The sequence below is a fragment of the Fundulus heteroclitus genome, chromosome 10, assembly GCF_011125445.2.
Source record: "Fundulus heteroclitus isolate FHET01 chromosome 10, MU-UCD_Fhet_4.1, whole genome shotgun sequence".
Taxonomy (NCBI): Eukaryota; Metazoa; Chordata; class Actinopteri; order Cyprinodontiformes; family Fundulidae; genus Fundulus; species Fundulus heteroclitus.
The window spans coordinates 26166739-26187920 of NC_046370.1; the positions used below are offsets into that span (position 1 = coordinate 26166739).

At 39.3% G+C, this 21182-nt stretch overlaps 1 protein-coding gene across 1 annotated transcript; it reads left to right on the forward strand.

Moving 5' to 3' along the window:
- naglu (N-acetylglucosaminidase, alpha) lies at positions 1 to 14002 on the forward strand. The gene is made up of 6 exons (XM_012876240.3): positions 1 to 1068; positions 4644 to 4791; positions 6711 to 6857; positions 9795 to 9880; positions 10930 to 11186; positions 11298 to 14002. The coding sequence occupies exons 1-6, from the start codon at positions 659 to 661 to the stop codon at positions 12584 to 12586; spliced, it is 2337 nt and encodes a 778-aa protein (XP_012731694.2). The 5' UTR covers positions 1 to 658; the 3' UTR covers positions 12587 to 14002.
- The last annotated feature ends 7180 nt before the right edge of the window (positions 14003 to 21182 follow it).

A 21182-nucleotide genomic window follows, 5' to 3' on the forward strand; every position in this document is an offset into this window, starting at 1 on the left:
AATTAATCAGCTTTGTAGTTAAGAGAACAAATAATCCTCTCCTAATAATTGTGCACACAGTGTATAACAGAAATATCACAATCTCTGTTTGTTTTGGACTAGTTCTTTAACTTCCTGGATCATGCCGTCTTTGACTCATTATCCTTTTAATGTTTGTTTATTCTTACCTTGTGGATTTAATTAGTGGATTCTGTATCATTTTGGTATTATTTTCTGTTGGATTTCTTCTTATGTTTTTTCCCCTTTCTACTCTGTCTATTATTCTCCCTCAGCTCCCTGCCTTTAGTTCCTGCAGCTGTTACTAAAAATCACCTGATAATCACCTGATTACTTCCTCCTACCTTTGTCCTTATCTCACAACTCTGCTTATATAGCTACTGCCTGGTTTCTTTAAGGTAAGCCAAATTATGCGGATCTCGGAACGAGTCGGAATTCCCATCCCTCATATTTTGTAATCACGTGACAGATTTATCACGTGAGCCCGCTATGTAAAACTGCTGTCGTCTCATTGGGTGGGAGATATTACTGAGTCAGCATCTCGTTCTCTGATTGGACAGCGTGCTCTGTGTAAAGCACCGTTTCCTGCTTGCCAGCAAATAAAGAAATCCACTAGTTTTTAAACTTCTTCCACTGTGCCTTTTTGTTAATAAGGTTTAAGATGTCGTGCGGAAAAGCCTTCTACGTGGCTCTGGTTGTCGGCTGTCTTTTTCTAACAGTAAGCTGCAAGTTTCCTACTCTGGACCGTATCAAGCCAAAAGTAAGTGATGAGGCACAGACGACAGCAGTGGCCGAGCTGCTGCGGCGGCTGCTGGGGAACAGATCCACGGAGTTCATGGTGTCAGTCAACAGGAGCCTCTCCAATGACAGCCTGGATGTCTGTGAGCTCAGATCTGATAAAAACAAGAAGATTGTCGCCACAGGCAGCACCGGGGTGGCCCTGGCTTCTGGGATCTACAACTATTTGAAATATTTCTGCAACTGCCATGTTTCCTGGTCTGGGAAGCAGCTAGAGCTGCCGAGTCCTCTGCCACAACTCACCGGCGTGCTGCGCATAAACACCCCCCACAGGTCAGTGACCGAACCACGGCCGAGGTTAGGTTTGGCAGACTGTGAGAACACTTGTTTACTGTGTGTGTGTGTGTGTGTGTGTGTGTGTGTGTGTGTGTGTGTGTGTGTGTGTGTGTGTGTGTGTGTTAGGCGGGTTAGGGTTAGGTCTTAGATCTAATATAAAAAGCTCAGCTCTATGGCAGACAAAGCTCTAGCTTTCCCTCACACTACAACCTGAAAAAGGAATATTTCTCTCCGCCTTCTGCTCTTTTTCGCTGCCTGTTGCCCAGTTTGTGTAGGAGCTGTGATTTGGGCCATTTGTTCATCTGCGTCTCGGTTTGAAATGATGTTGAAATGTAACTTTGTGTAAATGATTAAGTTTTCGTGAGACTATGTATTGCTTTTCTAGTCCCATTACAGCACTGACTTTCTTCCTGTTTAAAAGCAGGAAGGTTCTTTTACAGCCTCATAAAGTTCGCTTTTTGAGAAGGGGTGTGATGTTGAGATGGTTAAAGTGGATCAGCTCTCCAACACGTCATAACATATCGCCTTAACAGCTTTCCTTATGCAAAAACATGCTTTCCTGCTTGTTTGAGTTTTATGATGGGGAGGGAGGATGCATGGATAAATGACCGAGTGTCGCAGGTTATGTTTCATAACCTTTGAAATATGAACACTTGCTCTGTGGCCAGATCCATTAGTGACCTCTGGCTGAAACAATCAGATAAATGGTGACTAATCAGTTATTCAAATAATAAACTAATTTAGTAATCAAATAATCATTAAGTAGAATATACAGACTGTAAAACATGCTATTTGCTGAAAGAAAAACAAAACACTCAGAGCAGTCAATAGTCAGAACTCTACAAAAAATTTGCTTTTTGATTTAAAAATGGGAAACCGTTCTTTCTCTGTAAATTTGCTTCATCCAGACCTCCTGCAGTGGCAGTTTTAGCTTCAGCTGGTTCAAATCTGTAGAACAAAATTTCCTATTAAGCACCTTTTGCTGTCCAGTTATTAATCCATCCAGAGAAAAGGATTAATCATTGTTTTTGCCATTTAGAATGCATTTAAAATATGCATTATTATTTTTTCAAGTTGAAAATGGTTGTATGTTGATTTACTGAGTATCCCTTTTTGATTTAATATTTTTTTTTAAATGTATTGATTGATTGCTACAGTAATGGATGGCTGCAGGGGCTGACCCTTCCTTACCGTTATCTGTTGTGCATCAGACCCACATCAGCTCACCCCAGTTAGGACCTGTTTACAGTAGTTAGGCTTTAGAAAGGATGCTAAGTGGTTTTCCAAGGACTGTTATGGCTTTAGTGTGTTGGGTGGGGAAAATATATTGTGTTTCTCATTATTTGTGATTTTGAATTTTGTCTTTGGAAAGGACTTTAAGAAGACTGAATCTGCTTCCACCTATGCTTGGACATAAATGTTTTTCCTATGCATCAAAACTGAAAGCTTCCAGCAGATTAGATCAAGGTTGGGGAATCACACTTTGATGCATAAATGAGGAACTTTGTTCTCTTTATAGAGCTGATCCTCCTGTAAATTCCTACCGACTAAAGGGAAGTGGAACAATAAAACAAGTTTGCTGGCTTTGTTTTTAAGGGAACTGAATGCATCTCCAAATGCAAACGTCACCTAGAATAAAGACACGAAATGCATGTAAGCAGCATGTGACTCCACTGCTGGGCAGCTAACCTTCGGCTGTTGAACTGCTTGTCACAATCCAGCAAATCTTTATAATACTCATAAAATTATGAGGTATAACTCTAGCATTCTCCAAGTGAATAAAAACATTGAAGAAAGACAGAAGCCTGTCTGTTATCACAGATGATAGATCTGTCCCACAGCGGGGACCATGTTAGAGGAACTGTTGCATACATTCCAATTTAATTATTTATTTTTTTACTTATTTTTTTGGAGCTTGGATGTTGCGTAGCTGTTTTTTTTTTTTTTTTTTTTTTTTTTTCCTGATACTTTATTACTTCTGTGCAGTTGTAGCTGTAAAAACAAGATGTTTTAATTTGTTTTTTTTTTGTTTATCTTTTGCAACCAGCAGCAGTTGATCCATGTCTCAGGAGGTCAACTAAAACCTGAACCACAGCTTTAAGTCCCAGATGAGTTAGAAATGAGTCATCATGGGATGCAGGGCAGGGCCAGAGAGGAGGAGGAGGAGGAGGAGGATGTACAAACCATCTCTTCCATTGATCATCGTGGGCAAAACAACCTGATGTAACTTGAAGCGTTGACACAGAGCCAACGAGAGTAGCAGGAAGGCTACTTCCTGCTACTTGAGACGTGACTGCAGGATCATATCCCCGACCGTACAAACAGGTCTTAAGAGGAGCAATTAAAAACAATAAAATGAAAATAATTGATGATTAAAACAGTCTAATGAATGGCGGTGAGAACGTGTGCAGTGGCCAGGAGCTGCTGGCTTTCACTTTGCCTTGTTGTGTTTTTACTTGTGTTTTCACTCCTGGAAGCCAAACTACAGCATGGAAGGGCTGAACTGTGGGAAAGGCCTATTTTCTTGGACTTGACCCCCACCAAATCTGGATTTACGCCATCCCGCTGTAACCAGACTTCTGTAGTATGTTCTGTAACCAGAATATAAGAGATGTGTGGTCAGGAATGAAGAGGATCACAGGCTTAAACCAGGACAAGGCTGCAGGTCCAGATGTCCTGAAGGTCTGTGCAGAGCAGCTCTGTGGGATCCTGCAGCACCGCCTCAACTGCTCCTCCTGAGGAAGCCTAGGTCCTTCAGTGTTTGGAGCAAGATGCTGCAGATTTGGTGCAGAGTGGGATCTTTCCTGCTATCACCTGTTGGGGCAGGAGACTCCACCGCTGAATGGTTAAGGGAAGCAAAATAAAGGCTTCAGAGTGGTCTAGTCAAAGTTCACTTAAAGCTGATTGATGATAAACCATCCAATGTGACTGAATTAAAGCAATTCTTTAAAGCAGAATGGGTCAAAACCCTCCACAACGTTGTAAAGGACTCATTGTCAGTTATTACAAACACTTAATGGAAGCTGCATCAAAGGGTGACACAACCAGTTATTAGCTTTATGAGGCACCAACCTATTCACTTAGTGCCATTTTGACTTGAATAAACTTTTTTTTCCATTAATAGAAATCCTCGTATAAAAACTGCATTATGCGTTTTTATTTAATCAGCTTATCCTTGTCAGCTGTTTGAATTTGTTTGATAAACTGAAAACACCTAAGTGGGACAAAAAAGGAAAAACGGAGGAATTTCGTAAGAGGGTAGATATTTTTTCACAGCATTGTATGGGCGTATTTCAACCAATTGAGGAGCTTCTAGTGGATTCTTTTTGTTTAGTTTTTTTTTTTTTTTTTGTTATGATTAACCCATCAGAAGAAGGCAGTGCCTTTCTGACCTTTAAAAGTTTTCAGTGCCAGGTTTTCTTTGATGCACTAATGGTTCAGAGAATAATAACTGTGTTGACACTTCTAATTTTAGACTGAACTATATGGGGGATTTCGCTTTGTTTTTAATGATTTTTAAGAAAAAATGATTTATGTTCATAAGATGACACTTTTTATTTGGTTGTGTCCAGGTTCCGGTATTACCAGAACGTCTGCACCTTCAGTTACTCCTCTGTGTGGTGGGACTGGACCAGATGGGAAAAAGAGATAGACTGGATGGCACTTAATGGAATCAATCTGCCTCTGGCTTTCACCGGTCAAGAAGCTGTGTGGCAAGAGGTGAGAGCCTGTAGGAAAATCCTATTTTATCTATTCTCTCTGAGATAAAACAAAAAGACCTCGGAAAAATAATCAGATTAATTGCAAATGTCTGTGGCTGATGTTGAGGCTGGAGTCTGGGTCTAGCTGGACCTAAGTTAAAGAGCAAGTTCACCGTTAAAGAATATGGACCACATTTGATTATGTTTGGTTCTAAATGTAGCTGCACAGGTCTGACGGAATAATGGCCGCACATCATACTGCTGTCTTTTATACTTTTATTTGCATAAAGCATAAAAGACACAATAAAAACTAAACTACGAAACACAATTTCACTTAAATGTTCAATGTCCACCATTTCACAGGTAATCTCTAGTGGCACAAAGCAAAGGTATAAAAACAAAGTTACAGGGGATAAATATAATTGTCCATATGAAGGCCTTCTCAGCAATACTGTTAAAAATTGACACAATGAAAACAATTAGTGTTTGCGTGTTTTTACATAGGATTACCTTTGCACCTATTTAACAAAGCATCACATAAACATAAAGCAAAACCTGTCATCCTGATGGTTACAATAAATCTAAAATACTTAGACTGGTCCTTCCTAAGGTAGATTGTTCTACAATGAGCAGAGTTTCTTTTAAACAATATGTAAGAATCACAGTATTGCTGAGCATTTTATTAACTTGAACTTTTACATTTTTCTCAATGACTATTTGCACACTTTTTAGCCTCAGTCTGATAAATTCACACAGTTGTGCAATATTTTAAATGGTTCTATAACTGACTGTTGTTAGTGCGTTGTTGTGTGTTTTTTTTTTTTTTTAAACATTAAAACTTTATCAGATACTAAGAACTATTTCCATGTTTTTTTAACTTCTCAGGAAGTGTTGTTTGGGACATTCAGCTTTAACATTTTATTTTTGTCTCAATATGCCTTATCTATAATTGCACGGCATTTCCCCCCTTTTGATTGGTCTTTCTCTTCTGCTGTACCGCTTAACTTTAAATTTTGCTTTTCCTTTTTTTTTTTTTTTTTTTTTTTTTTTTTTTTTTAAGAGTCTTCTCTATGAATGCTCATTCTTTGTTTTTCTATCGATGTTTTTGATTTTGTCTGTTTTTCTGTGAATTCTGAGCAAGTGTCTCACCAAAATCTCACTATGGTTACATAATGACAATAAAGACTCCTGACATTACTGAATTATTAAATCTACCGGTCCTTAGTTGTGTTTCAACAATTACACCTTCTTAAAGGATAGGGACTTTTTTGTATCAATAGGTAACTATTACATCATACATACATCACATGTGGGGTTCTCCAGGGGTCCATCCTGGGTCCCCCCTATTCTATAGCTACATGCTCCCTCTAACTCAGATCCATCCATCCAAAATTTACTGGTAGTTTCAAGGAACAGGTGTGAAACACAGGACTGTCTACTACACCCCAACAGAGGAACAATGTTCCTTTGTTTTCATGTTGTCTTGAGAGACTAGACCAATTTAAAATGCAGCTGAAAGCGTTCTTTTTCAAACATGCTTTAGCTTTAAGATTCAGATTCTTACTTTGCTGTCCCCAAAGGGAGACCTGCCTTTACAGGCTGTTCCAACATTTACAAAACTGTGCAGTCTCTGGCTGCACCAGTCCAACAGGTAAAAGGGAGGTCATGACAAGTCTAGCTAGATGGTAAAATCTATTTACATATGATTGTAGATTAATTTAAATTCTTCTATCATTCTTCGGTCATTTAATTTAGTGTTTTAATCATGTTTTAGTTTATGGTTTTAAATGTTATTCTGTTTTCAGGAGGGCTCGCTTCATTTGAACTAGCAACAGCACAAATGGCTCATAGAGGTCGTTGCTTGCTATACATTGTGGAATAGTTTGAGCAGCTGAGTGTATAATGAGCCCCTGAACGTCTGTCTCATTTCTCCTCCAGGTGTACCGTGCTCTTGGGTTAAACGAGTCAGAGTTAGAAGAGTTCTTCTCTGGACCAGCGTTTCTTGCCTGGAACCGGATGGCAAACATGGACAAGTTTGGTGGGCCTCTGCCTCAGTCCTGGCATGTGAACCAGCTGTACCTCCAAGTATTCACTGCTCCTTGAATGTTAACACACTTTAAGATTTGATGTGTACAGTCAGTGATTGTTATTGTTTTGCTTTTTTCTTTGAACCTGCCTTATTCTTAAATTAGTTAGTGATGCTGTACGGAGGGGTCTACAGTAGGGCAGCAGCTTTTTTTGATGTAATTTTTTTTTAACAAACAGAAACAAAATCATTTTCAGAAAGTCTAGTTCTTACATGCTGACACAGTTACTGACTGTTTTCAGCTGAATTTTAGGATGACTGCCTGACGTCTCGAAAAAGAGAAATTGGCCATTTTTAAAGCATGCTTTTTAAAAACTTTGTACTTTTGTGAGATCTTGCTGTTAGGACTGGGCAAAATTTCCAGATTTAAAAAAATCGATTACACCAAGATGGTCTATGTTGCGTTAGAATTATACTTTTATGTATTCCAGTAGGTTATTTTCAGCAGTTTCTCATATTTATCTACAGCTGTTTGTTAAAAAAAAAATTGCCTGTGAGATAAAGCTTAGATTCAGAGATGCCTTTTTCTAGCTATTTTATAAAAAGAAAATCATATTGAGATAAATATTGTATATCGGCATTCAGCCTAAAAATATTGAGATATTATTTTTGGTCCATGTCGCCCAGCCCTACTTGTTGAAGGTCTATACTTTATTATCACTATCCCACATGAGGCTGATGCTTTTCTTTAGCAAAAATGTCTTTTAATTTAAGGCCATCTTAACTTAAAAAACCTCCCCTGTGTAATTTTAAATAGTATTTCTTAACATGTACCTCTGTTAGAGAAGAAGAAAATTAGAATACAGTGTAAAAGTGCAATATATTTTGCCAGTCATTTCTGAAAGTAAAACAGTTATTTTATAGAGATTCATTAAACATAGAGTAAAATATTTTTAGTTACATTCATAAAAAGGAGGCTTTAAGGCCAAATGTCAGGCTTCTGAACAGTATGTCCATTTCTATGCACTCAATACTTTGTTGGGCCTCTTGCATGAAATACTGCATCAATGCTCATAGACATAGAGGCCTGTGGATCTGCGTAGGTGGAATGGAAGCCCAGATTGCTTTAAATAAAAAATTAAATCAGCATCTCTATACAGCTTGTCTGCAGAGGGAAGCATCAAGTGCTCTAGAATTTCCTGCTAGGTGGCTGCATTGACTGGACTTCAGAAAACCCAGTGGACTAACACCAGCAGATGACATGGCACCCCGAACCATCACTGACGGTGGAAACTTCACGATGAACTTCAGGCAACATGGATTCTTTCTCCAGACTCTGGAACCTTGATTTCCACATGAAATGCCGAATTTGCTTTCATCTTAACACAGCAGTGGTCCTTTTCCTTTTCTCCTTAGCCCAGGTTAAGATGCTTCTGGCTTTGTGTGTGGTTCAAGAGTGGCTCGACACGAGGAATGCGACATTTGTAGTCCATGTCTAGTATTTGTTTGTGTGGTGGCTCTTGATGCGCCGCCTCCAGTCTCAGTCCACGCCTTGAGAAGTGGTTTTCCCTGTCCTGGTGCCCCTTTTTCCTAGCACATATCTTCCTTCCACTTAATGTCCTGTTAATATGACTGAATCCAGTGAACAACCAGCGTCTTCAGCAATGACCTTCTGTGTCTACCCCTCCTTTTGAAGAGCTTTGATGACTGTCTTCTGGACATCTGTCCAGTCACCATGGTTGTGTCGCCTACTGAGCCAGTCTGAGGGACTGTTTAAAGGCTCAGGAAACCTTTGCAGGTGTCTGGAGTAAATTAGCTGATTAGGGTGTGACACCATTAGTTCTAATAATTAACTTTTTCACAATATTCTAATTTTCTGAGACAGTGAGCTTTGGGTTTTCATTATCTGTAGCCATAATCATCAAAATTACCAGAAACAAAGGCTTGGAATATATCAGTCTGTATGTAAAGATTATATATAGTATGGGTTTCACTATCTCAGATGACTGGAAAAACATATTGCACTTTCATGCAACATTCTAATCTTTTGAGATGTAGTAGTACATAAACATTTAGTTTTTATCAATAGTGAGTCCCCACATAATTAGGAACGTGTTGAACAGCCTGACTGCAGACCACCAAAAGATATTCAAAGGGAAATGTCTAAAAACAGCTGTGCCTTGAAATCTGTTCTCTTCAGCCCTTCAATCCTGAAAAAAGTTGTCTATTGACTCCAGAAGGGGGCGCCATTAGGTCAAGATCCTTAGGAAGAAAAAGCTCTGTTAACTTCAGACTTAGTGATGTGGCATAAAAACATGCTAACTGAATAAATGAATACAGACCCAGTCAAGTGTGAGGCTCTAAGGAGGATGTTTTTTAATTGTACCACTCAGATGAAACAGTTTTCTGTATCTCAGGCTCATTTTCACAGTTTTAAAGTAGACAAGAACAAGAGAGGAAGCACACTGAGGAAGCATCTGCATTGACGTGGACCCTGTATTAGTCAAATGTGGTAAAGAGAGCTCTAAACTGAAAGGCAAAGCTGTCAGTTTCCCAGTTTATCTTGGCTCCAGCCCTCATCTGTGCTCTTTAGCAACAGGATGTGGCTGAAAGAATGAAAGTAAGGCACAAGGAGCTTTAATGAGTTTCATAAGAAGTGAAGCTGGACTGACCCTTTGGAACAGGGAAAAGATGTTTACAATTCAGCAGTCGCTCAAAGCCACTACTCCAAGTGACTAATAATCTAATGATGCCACCTGAGGCATCATTATAGTCTGGATGCTTTCTGGACATCTTATAAGGGATGGAGTTTTAATGTGTCCCCCTGGATTGTGGCCTCAAGCCCAAACTTGGTGTAGTTGAAGAGGTTTTGTTTTGACACTACCTGAGGTCATAGATAGATGGAAATATAAAACTTTTTAAAATTAGTTTCCTTGACAAATGTTGAGATAACTTGTTGTGGAATGAATCCTCATCACCTTTCCTCCTTCTTGCAGTTTAAAATCTTAGAGCGGATGAGAGCTTTTGGCATGATACCTGTGCTGCCGGCCTTCTCTGGGAACATTCCCAAAGGAATTCTCAGGTGACGTGTTTTTGTTTTTGTCACACTAATGGTAAATGGACTGAATTTATGTAAAGCTATTCCAGTCATCCTGACCACTCAAAGCACTTTACACTAAAGCCACATTCACACCCAATTACACTCACTAATGCACACACATACATACACTTCCTACCAGACCTTATACACTTAGATCAAACTTTTTTTTATTAGATGGAGACAAAGAAATGATAACATTAGACAAACCATACATGTCATTTAAGATGTGTTCTGCCCAATTCAGAAAAAGCCTTGATCCTGTCGAATGGTGTTTTTTGTACAGACTGTCATCTCATTTCAAATTCCTGGACAACTTTATTACAACTATTGAAGCTCTATACCCTAAACCAACTGCTAAAATGAAAATCAATGGCAAACTCTCTTCACAGTTTGGAGAGGGGTTGTTTACAGTGTCACCCTCTTTCACCACTGCTTTTTGCTTTTTTTTCATAGAACCGTTTGGCCAAGGGATAAGGATAAACATTAAAATTAAGGGTATTAAAATAAATCAAATGGAGCATAAAATAGCACTTTTTGAAGACGACATACACTAGACACTAGAGTACCAAAAGTATTCACTTGCCCGCCTTGACTGATGAATCCAAGCGGCATCCCATTCTTAATCCATAGCCACTGTAACCGCTTAGGTGGAAACTAATGAGGATCCTAATAAATGAACAAATAAACAAACAAATCTGGAGTGTTTATAGGAATTTTTTATGCATTTATGACAGACACTGATGTTGGATGAGAAGGTGTGGCTCTCAGTTGAGGTCAGGACTCTGAGCAGGCCAGTCAAGGTCATCCACACCAAACTTCCCTCCAGGTCTTTGTGGACCTTGCTTTGTGATCTGGTTCACAATGATTCCCAGTCTTTGGATCCACAACAACACTTTGGTTAGCCTGTGAGAATTACTCAGAGGGGAGTTGGGTTCAGCTTTACTTGACCAAGTGGCAAACACAGTTCTGCCCCAGCTAGATTATGTGTCCATTTCTGTCTAAACTTGTGTCCTTTGCTTCTTGTGTTCCAGGTTATACCCACAAGCAAACGTTACTAGACTGGGACCGTGGGCACATTTCAACTGCAGCTTCTCATGCTCCTACATCTTAGACCCAAGAGACCCACTTTTCCAAGAGATAGGCGCCCTCTATCTGTCTCAGGTGGTAAAACTGTTTGGGACAGATCATATCTACAACACTGACACCTTTAATGAGATGACCCCACCTTCTTCTGACCCCATCTATCTGTCTGCAGTCAGTCGCTCTATCTTTGCCTCCATGACTGCCGGTGAGTATCTCAGCGTCTTTGAATCTCAAAGCCACCCTCAAACTTGTACAAAACATGTCTTTCAAGAATGTCCTCTTATTGACTCTCGTGCAAATCTTTTTTTTCCCCCAGTTGATCCTGATGCAGTCTGGTTGATGCAAGGCTGGCTATTCTTTAGTGATCCCTCGTTCTGGAAGCCACTGCAGATTCAGTCACTGCTACACGGCGTGCCCCTCGGAAGAATGATTGTGCTGGATCTGTTTGCAGAGGCTGACCCAGTTTTCACGTACACCGAGTCTTTCTATGGACAGCCCTTCATCTGGTGTATGCTGCACAATTTTGGGGGCAACAATGGTTTTTTTGGCACAGTTGAAAGCATCAATTCAGGGCCTTTTAAAGCCCTGCATTTCCCAAACTCCACTCTGGTAGGAATAGGGATGACACCTGAGGGTATTGAGCAGAATCCTGTCATTTATGAGCTAATGAGTGAATTGGCATGGCGCAAAGAGCCAGTCAACCTGGCAAAGTGGGTGTCACTATATGCGGCACGGCGCTATGGTAGCATGCATGATAACCTGACGGCTGCCTGGAAACTCTTATTCTCCGGCGTTTACAACTGCACTATACCAGGCTATGTCAATCACAACCACAGCCCACTAGTTCGCAGGCCGTCTTTCCGAATGAGAACAGACCTGTGGTATGACCCAGCTGAGCTGTTTGAAGCTTGGAAGCTCTTCATGGAAGTAGCTCCTTCTTTTATGTCCAAAGAGACCTTCCAGTATGATCTTGTAGATTTGACCCGGCAGGTCCTGCAAGTTCTGACGTCGTCGTTTTACCAGGATATTGCTGATGCCTTCCAGTATAAAAAAATGCCAGAGCTGCTGACTGCAGGTGGTGTGCTAGTCTATGACCTCTTGCCTGAACTCGACCGATTGTTGAGCAGCAACCAGAACTTTCTGTTAGGGACATGGCTGGAGCAAGCACAGGCCAAGGGCCTGAATGAGAGAGAGGCGCAGCTTTACGACATGAATGCCAGAAACCAAGTCACTCTGTGGGGTCCCAGCGGCGAGATCCTGGACTATGCCAACAAAGAGTGGGGGGGGCTTGTGGAGGACTACTACGCTCAGCGGTGGGGGCTGTTTGTCCAAACACTGGTGGAGTGTCTGGACAAAGGAATTCCATTCAAGCAGGATTTATTCAACCAAGCAGTTTTCCAGGTTGAAAAGGGATTCATTTACAACGGCAGAAAGTACCCAACCAAACCTCAGGGAGACACTTATGAGATCGCACACAGAATTTTCCTCAAGTACTACCCTCAAGCCATTAAGAGACTACAGCAGATAGACAAACACTCCCACAGCTATCGGTCCTACAGCTATCGGTCCCACAGCTATCAGTCCCACAGCTCTCCGTCCCCATGACTGTCCCTGTGCATTACTAAACGCCGTCTGGATGTACAAAAAAACTATCGGTTGTGTTGATTTATTGAAATAAGCAGCAGATTTCTCTTCATGATTAATGGGAACATTGGTTAACTTACTGATCACCTTTTTGTAAATATCCGTCAGAAAAAAGGAGAAAGATGTTAATTGAAAACATGGTTGACTTTGTGAAAGTTTTGTTTCTAATTATAATTCAAATAATTTCATTTTTTTTATTTTTTTTTATTAAGATTCATATGCACTGTTTTACGATGAAAGCCTTCCGGAGCTTCATCTGTGCCATTCTAATCCATTTACTTTCTTTCTATAGTGCCTGTTCATGACAATATTCATCTCAGGGGACTTTACAGTAAGGCAAACTGGTTCTGTTTAGATGTAATCACCGTCCAATCCTTCTCATTAGAAACAGCCGTCAGAAAATGGTTAGTGTAAAATCTGCCGCCTGATTCAACAGTTTTTTTTTTTTTGTATGCTGCTGCTATTCTTTCACTTTATTCAAAGCAATTTGGTGATCACAAACAAATGCTTTTGTAACAGGGTTTGAAATCCTTAATTTTAGACAATTTTCATTTCAAAAATATATATATATATATTTTTTTTTTAAATTTGCAACAAACATCCAGCTTTTTATCGGAACTGAATGAGGGACGTGTTTCATCTAGCACACAGTGCTATTTAATGTTCGCATCTTTAAAGTACTTTTAAATTGAAAACACTACAAACTAGTGATGGGTAGCTTTTTTAAATGCTTTTTTTTATTTGTAAGGGAAAAAAAGTTTTATCAATAATTGTGCTTTGCAGATATGACGTGAGGTAACTTATCTGCCGTACCCATTTTCTACTTATGAGTTATGACTCTGCTCATCTTGTGTAGGTAAGATCTTGACAAGTTGTGCCTTCTCAGAACAGAATCTGACTTAAAAAATGATGAACTGTCACTGGGAGGCCCTCTTATCAACCAGTAGTTAGCTGTCTAATCCCTAGCCCCCTTGCCATGACACTGAATGTCTTAATGAAGACGTCGCGCTCATCAGGAAGTTGCTATGTGTGTATCCAGAAAAGGACAAGACGGTCCATGTTTTTATCACAATACAGTAGTAGGGAGTAGATTTATCTTTATAGATCCTGCCTTCTTGCTGTGTTTTCATATTTTGTAGTTTTTATGTTACATTGCTGTGATCACCCAATGATATTCTGTGTTTTCAGCCAAGTATGCTGCAGTTAATTTCTTATTAGAAGGAAGTAAAGTAAATTGTGTTGTATTTTCTTTGTTTTGGGACGCTTTGTTCTGTCTTTTTCTTAATTTTTTGATGTTTATAATGACTGTCAATTGAAGTCAAAATTACTACATTTTCTATGATTACATTGGATAATAAAATATTTTGTGGAAGTTCAGCTTCATTTTACACTACTTACTACATTTTTCTGCCAATATTGTTTCACTGAACCAGGAAATGTTTCATAAAAATGGTCCAACATCCTGCTAGCCAGTGCAATCTGGACCCTAACCCACATAAGGGATTCCTTAGTAGCACCAGCTATAGAGTCCCAGATTAAAGCAACAGCTACAGTGTACAACATGACTACAAGGGCTTAGCATGCACAAGAAGCCCTGAGGGAAGCTACCATTGTTTGGGGAAGTATGCGAAATGGGGCCAGTTACACACTAAATCCTAAGGTTGGGAGGAGGAAGGAAAGGTTTAGGGGCACAGCCAGGCAAACAGGGTATTTCTATGCCATTCCAGCTTTTAGATGTTGAATGTGGCTGCCAAGAGGGTGACCCCTGGTCTGGACAGATGAGACTTACAGCTTCAGCCACACAGGTTTATGGTTATGGCCACAGTAAGAGTTCTACTGGGAAGAAACTGTACCTCTGTTTACTTCCTGGTCTCTGGTCCCCATTCCTGAGAGATGTAAGACATATGTCCAAGCGTGGTCTTAAGGCAATAAGAGGCAAGTTTATCTGTTAAGAACCTTTTGCTCAGAGTAATTCAAAGTGCTTTGCAGAAAAAAACGAGAAAAAATAAATGAAATGCACATTTAAAAAATGTAAGCATCACAAAAAGAATCATGACACAAAACCACATGAAAAGAAAAATGACAATTTTTTATCTATTGAAAAGCTAAGTCATGATATAAGTGATACAATAATCTTTCTTATTTCTGGTTCTGATTTTGAGGAACAAACAATTTCTGCACGTCAGGTTTGTTCCAGTGCAACTGCTGCATAGAAACTACTGCCGTCTCAGCTAGTTCTGGTCCTAGTAACACTGAATAAGCAGGTCTCTGATGGCTTAATCTGAGCTAGAGGAATCATACAGAAGTTAAATAAAAAAGGCCTGAGAGTGAAGCCTTGAAGTACCATCATGTGATCTTTGCTCTGATTTATGACCGATCCTTCCCCATTCTCTAATCTGTCAATCACGATGTTATGATCAACTGTATCGAGCACAGCGCTGAGATCTGGTAAAACCTAGACAAACGTTTTCAAGTTTTTGCTGTTAAGACATATCTGAATTAAAATCTTTAGCAATGCAGACTGAGTGCTGAGATGCGGTCAGAAAACTTACTGAAAACGGAGGCTGTTCAATTTGTTGATCTACTGCTAGTTACATTATCTTTGCAAAATATGTACAGTTTAAAAATACTATATACAATTATTCATCACTCAAGCATCCAGGTTAGGACGCCTTTGTGTATCTGTAATATTTTAGGTGCAACACAGTTAAGCACATTTTTTAAAAACTCTTGGAAACAATATGAAGGCAGCAAGTCCTGGATTTCATATCATGAACGGTTTCTATCACAGATTTCTAATTCAGTCGATTCAAATAATCTAGATCTGCTGGGAGATAGCTGTAAAATATCTGTGATGATACATGGCAGAAAGAATAAAGCTAAAAGCATAACAAACAGTGATTAACAATCATACTTAGAAGCCATAAATTGTCAACAAGCTAGATATATAATATCAACCACCAAGTCATATAAACAGGCTTTATTAAACACTAGATCTTTGTCTGACAAATAATTTTTTAATCATTGACTTCATTACTGACCACAATCTTGATATGTTTTTAACAGAAACGGGGATACATGAATTCAATAACGCACCTATTCTGATAGAGTCAACACCTCCAAACTACAGTTTTCTTTGTGAGAGCAGACAGCAAAGGAAAGGTGGAGGACTGGCAACTTTGTTTAGTGATTCACTAAAGTTTAAAAGGTGTTTCTGGGAAATTTTGACTCTTTGAATATTTGGCTCTCTGGGTAAAGAGCCCGGTACAAACTATGTTCTTGAATGTTTACAGGCCTCCTAACTCCTAATCAATTTTTATTCTTTTTAAATGATTTTAATGACCTCTATATGTATTTTTTATAACTGTTTAATTATTGTGTGAGACTGCAACTTTCACGTTGACAACCCTGAAGACAGAGGTGCAAAAGAACTGTGTGACACACTTAGAAACTTTGGTTTAACTCAACATCTTAAACAACCAACACACAAACAGGGACATCTTTTAGACTCCATCATCCCAAAGGTCAAAACATTTACAAGCTTAATGATGATGTTGCCCTATCTGATCACCTTTCTGTTATCTTTCAAAGCATCATTTCTAATGACTCATTTAGCCCAAGAGACCTCGTAAGAAAACACATCTTTAAGGATGATGGCACTGAAACCTTTAACCAAGCTTACTCTGCTACTTCCTCTTTCTCCTGTAACTCAGTAGGTAGACAAGAAGACAACTTTCAGTCTAAAGTTTAAGATATTAAGTGCATTGCTCCAATCAAAATGAAGGTTGTTTCTGGGAAGAAAAAATCTCCTTGGAGAAATGCTCCCCCAGTTAGAAGTGAAAAAAGGGAATGTCGAAAAGCTGAACGCAGGTGGAGAAAGAACAGACTGCAGGTTCAGCATGACATCTATAAAGAGAGACTTTACAGATATGACTTACAACTGAAAAATGCTAGGGAATCTTTCTTCTCTGAGACTACCAACAAAAACAATAATACGACTTACTTGCCACAGTCGACAGGTTAACAAATCCTCCTGTGCCCGTGACGTCTGAACTCCACTCCACTAGAGCCTGTAATGAATTTGCTAACTTCTTTACTGAGAAAACCCAAAAGATTACAGGGGCAGTCTGTACATCCATATTAAGTTCAGTACTGAAGCTGTCTCCAACCAGAACTGATCTTGACAAAATGTCCCAATTCAGCCAAATAAACCATAGAAATATGGTTAGAAGAAATCGTTCACCAGCTAAGTTCCTCCTCCTGCTGCATTGATGTTCTACCTACAGCTTTCTTTAAAAAAGTTTAGCCTGTCATAACATCTGATTTGACTCAGATAATAAACACGTCCCTTCTGTCAGGTGTTTTTCCCAAGGACTTAAAAACAGCAATTATCAAACCGCTGTTAAAAAGAACAATTTGGACAAACTATTTCTTCAAAACTGCAGGCCCATCTCAAACCTCCCCTTTATCAGTAAGATTATTGAAAAAGCTGTTTCAACAATTAAACACCTTCTTAACAATGACCAGCCGCTTTGACGATTTCCAGTAAGGCTTCCGTGCTCACCACAGCACAGAGACCGCCCTTATCAAGGGGTTTAATGACATCCATATAAATATTAAATGGGTCCCCTCCTATTTAATATCTACATGCTCCCTCTAGCTTAGGTCATAAAAAACAACATCAGCTACCATAACTATGCAGACGACACACAGCTCTACATCATCATGTCACCAGGTGACTATGAACCCATTTAAGAGCTGAGTAAATGCCTAGAAGAAATCAATGCATGGATGTGCCATAATTTTCTTCAGTTCAATAAAAACAAAATGGAAGTAATTATTTTTGGACCAATAGAGGAGCAATCAAGAATTAATGCACAGCTTCAGCTAGTAACCACCAATCAAACCCAAAACCTACAAAGGCATCAAAGAACGTTGCTGCTCACGTCCTCACGTCCATACCCAGCACCAGAAACAAACACGGAGAAGCAGCATTTAGTTTTTATGCTCCATTAATACAGAAAAAAACTCCCAGATGACTGTAAATCTAACCTAATCTAATCTAATCTAATCTAATCTAATCTAATCTAATCTAATCTAATCTAATCTAAAAGTGCTGGAAGCCTGAGTTCCTTTAAATCAAGGCTAAAGTAGTTTGTAGTCCAACTTACTTTATATCTTGACCTGCTGCCACTATTCTAATCTTGCCTTCAAACTGAATTCTTGTGGTAGTTGTGCGTTCATGCATAGCTGCTGCTAACAAGTCTGTTTTGTAAAAATCCATGATTTCTTCATTGATAGTAGAACAGCTGGAGTGCCTTGACTATCTTATCTCTTGATTTCTCATGACGTCTGCTGCTTACATTTTAATCTGATGGCTAAAACCAAGGGCTGCACAGTGGCGCAGTGGGTAGCGCTGTTGCCTTGCAGCAAGAAGGTCCTGGGTTCGAGTACACCCCTGGGTCTTTCTGCATGGAGTTTGCATGTTCTCCCTGTGCATGTGTGGGTTCTCTCCGGGTACTCCGGCTTCCTCCCACAGACCAAAAACATGACTGTTAGGTTAATTGGCTTCTCCAAATTGTCCTTAGGTGTGTGTGTGAATGGTTGTTTGTCCTGTTTGTCTCTCTGTGTTGCCCTGCGACAGACTGGCGACATGTCCAGGGTGTACCCTGCCTCCCGCCCAGTGAACGCTGGAGATAGGCACCAGCACCCCCCGCGACCCCATGAGGGAGAAGCGGTTTGGAAAATGGATGGATGGCTAAAACCAAGTTTGGTGGGCGGGCACTATGTGTCACTTTGCCCAACCAGCTCGGAGAGTTCTGCTGAAGGTCCTTCTTTTCCCCATTAAATGATAATGTGCAGAACAGAGAGTGCTACACATTATCAATCTGGCTGGCCAGGTTACTACTATTCCACTGCAATGTGCTTTCCACTGTACTGTTGTTGTTGTTTTTTCATGTAAAGCACTTTGACTCGTCTTGTTACTAAAAAGCGCTTTATAGATAAACTTGTCTTGCTTGCCTTGCCCTGATGCACTAATTCTTCAGGAGGCTCAGGAGGGAGTTGAGAAAACCAAGTGTTTCATTTCTGTCTATCATTTTTTTCTGCAACTTATAATCAATTGTATAATCATTGTTTATTTATATAACTATTCTTCTTTAAACCTGTCTACATAAAAAAAAAACATGCTTCGGTACTGCTAGAGTGCAGGAGGCATTTCTGAAAAGCCATATAAACTTAACTAACTAAAACAAACAAGTGATACATTCTGAAATACTCCTCAACACTATTTTTCACTGTAATTATCAACCTGTGTGGATGGCATAGGACACCTATTAAATGTTGTGTAGTCAAAAGATGCAGTTAAAGATTCCACAAACTGCAAGCTTGTCTACAGGACAAGGTGCATCGGCTATATACAGAGTGTCCTCGTTTAGATAAGTAGATAAGAAAAATAAGAATAGAAATATGGCCACCCGGATAAGTTATATTTAAGTAAGATCAACCATCTTTCATAGGTTGTGCAACATGTATATTGACCTCCGACCTGACCTGGAAATGGTGCTCCACCCACATTAGAGAAAAGGCAGGATCCATCTCAGCTGCTTTCAGATAAACTGGGTCTGAAAAAAGACCAGTGTTGCCTTCCTATATCCTGCTCTTTTGTGCACGGATTCTTGGAGACTTGTGGATTCTTGGAGACTTGTGACCAAGCTGTTCAGGAAACACATGTTGGGTTTGATCTTTTCAAGATGGTGATTGAGAGACATTACAGATGGAACAACTAAGCTGATTCACTAATCCATCTTGAATTCACAGCAGCCGGGGTTCTTCTCTCTGTTCTTCAAACTCGAATCAAACACATCTTTAAAAGCTGTGCTTGAGTAAACATAAAACATTAATGGCATGAGTTAAAAAAACAATGTGGATTAATTTTTATCATATTTTATACAATAATTATTTTGTGTGGTAATCTTTTTTTACTTCAATGAGAGCATCACATCAATTCAAGCAACTACGAACCAGTCTAAGTCTTAAGTTCATAGAATTCAAGTCAAAGTGGAGTCGCAAGTCTTTTCTAATAGTCAAGTCATCAAATCTGTGACTCAAATATGACTTGAGTCAATTCATCAAGGTGAAGTCCACACCACTAGTGGATTTTAGACTTTTTTTACACAAACTGGACATAAAGTGTCAGAGTAATTGGTGTCTGACTAAGTAAGCTATTCAGCTTGCGTTACCAATTCGTCATCAGGTGGCGTGAGGACACATCTGTAAGTCAACACCTCAAAACAAAGGACCTGTTCCTTCATTACAGGAAAACATTCAATGCTCCAGAGTCAACCATGATTACTGAGCAGACTATTGAACAGGTGCAAGTATACAAATACCTTGGCATGAATATTGCTTCAAAGCCTTTTAAAAACCATGTGTGTGCATGAAGGGACACCAGCATTCTGCAGGAGTTGTCCCCTTTCCAATTAGAAAAAACAACAACACTGACATTGTTCCACAGAGCTTTGATTAGGTCTGTTTTAAATTTTAGTGTCGTGGTTTGAAAACTGTCCCTGAAAGATAGGAACTCATTGAACCAGCTGAATTATAAAGTCCCTTGTATTAAAATCAAACATTTTATGAACAGCTTTGTCCCCACTGCAATCTTGTCCTTCAAATAGGCCTCACTTGAATTAATGATTTATTTTCCAACTTGTTCTTGGATTCTGATGCCCCTTTATATTCATCATATTTTATTAAATAAAGTAAAAAAACATCACATCCAAACTTGATGTTTGAGTATTTTAGGTCTTCAAGATGTTTTTTATTATTTTATGTATGTACAGGACCGTCTCAGAAAATTAGAATATTGTGATAAAGTTCTTTATTTTCTGTAATGCAATTAAAAAACATGAAATGTCATACATTCTGGATTCATTACAAATCAACAAGCCTTTTATTGTTTTAATATCGCTGATTATGGCTTACAGCTTAAGAAACCCAAATATCCTATCTCAAAATATTAGAATATCGTGAAAAAGTATACTAGTAGGCTATTCAACTAATCACTTGAATCGTCTAATCAACTCGAAACACTGCAGGGTTTCCTGAGCCTTGAAAAACACTCAGCTTGGTTCAGTAAACTAAATCACAAGTATGGTAGTGGTTAAGAGACGACATAAGATTCTAACAGTAGCTGGTGAACTGACCATGGCATTACTGTCCTTGATTGGCCTGCCAATTCCCCTGACCTGAACCCCATAGAGAATTTGTGGGGTATTGTGAAGAAGAAGCTGAAAGACACCAGACCCAACAATGCAAATGAGCTAAAGGCCGCTATTGAAGCATCCTGGGCATCCATAACACCTCAGCAATGCCACAGGCTGATTGCCTCCATGCCACGCCGCATTGATGCACTAATCTGTGCAAAAGGATTCCCAACCAAGTACTGAGTGCATTAATGGACATTTTCAAATGTTTGATTTTGTTTTGCTGTTATAATTTTTTTTTTTACTTGGTCTGAGGAAATATTCTAATATTTTGAGATAGGATTTTTGAGTTT

What these genes read in the sequence shown, in the direction of transcription:
- naglu (XM_012876240.3), top strand. Translation starts at nt 659, where the DNA reads ATGTCGTGCGGAAAAGCCTTCTACGTGGCTCTGGTTGTCGGCTGTCTT. An exon ending in CGCATAAACACCCCCCACAG is followed by an intron (nt 1,069 to 4,643) that starts GTCAGTGACCGA and finishes GGTTGTGTCCAG; the next exon opens with GTTCCGGTATTACCAGAACG. An exon ending in ATTCCCAAAGGAATTCTCAG is followed by an intron (nt 9,881 to 10,929) that starts GTGACGTGTTTT and finishes CTTGTGTTCCAG; the next exon opens with GTTATACCCACAAGCAAACG.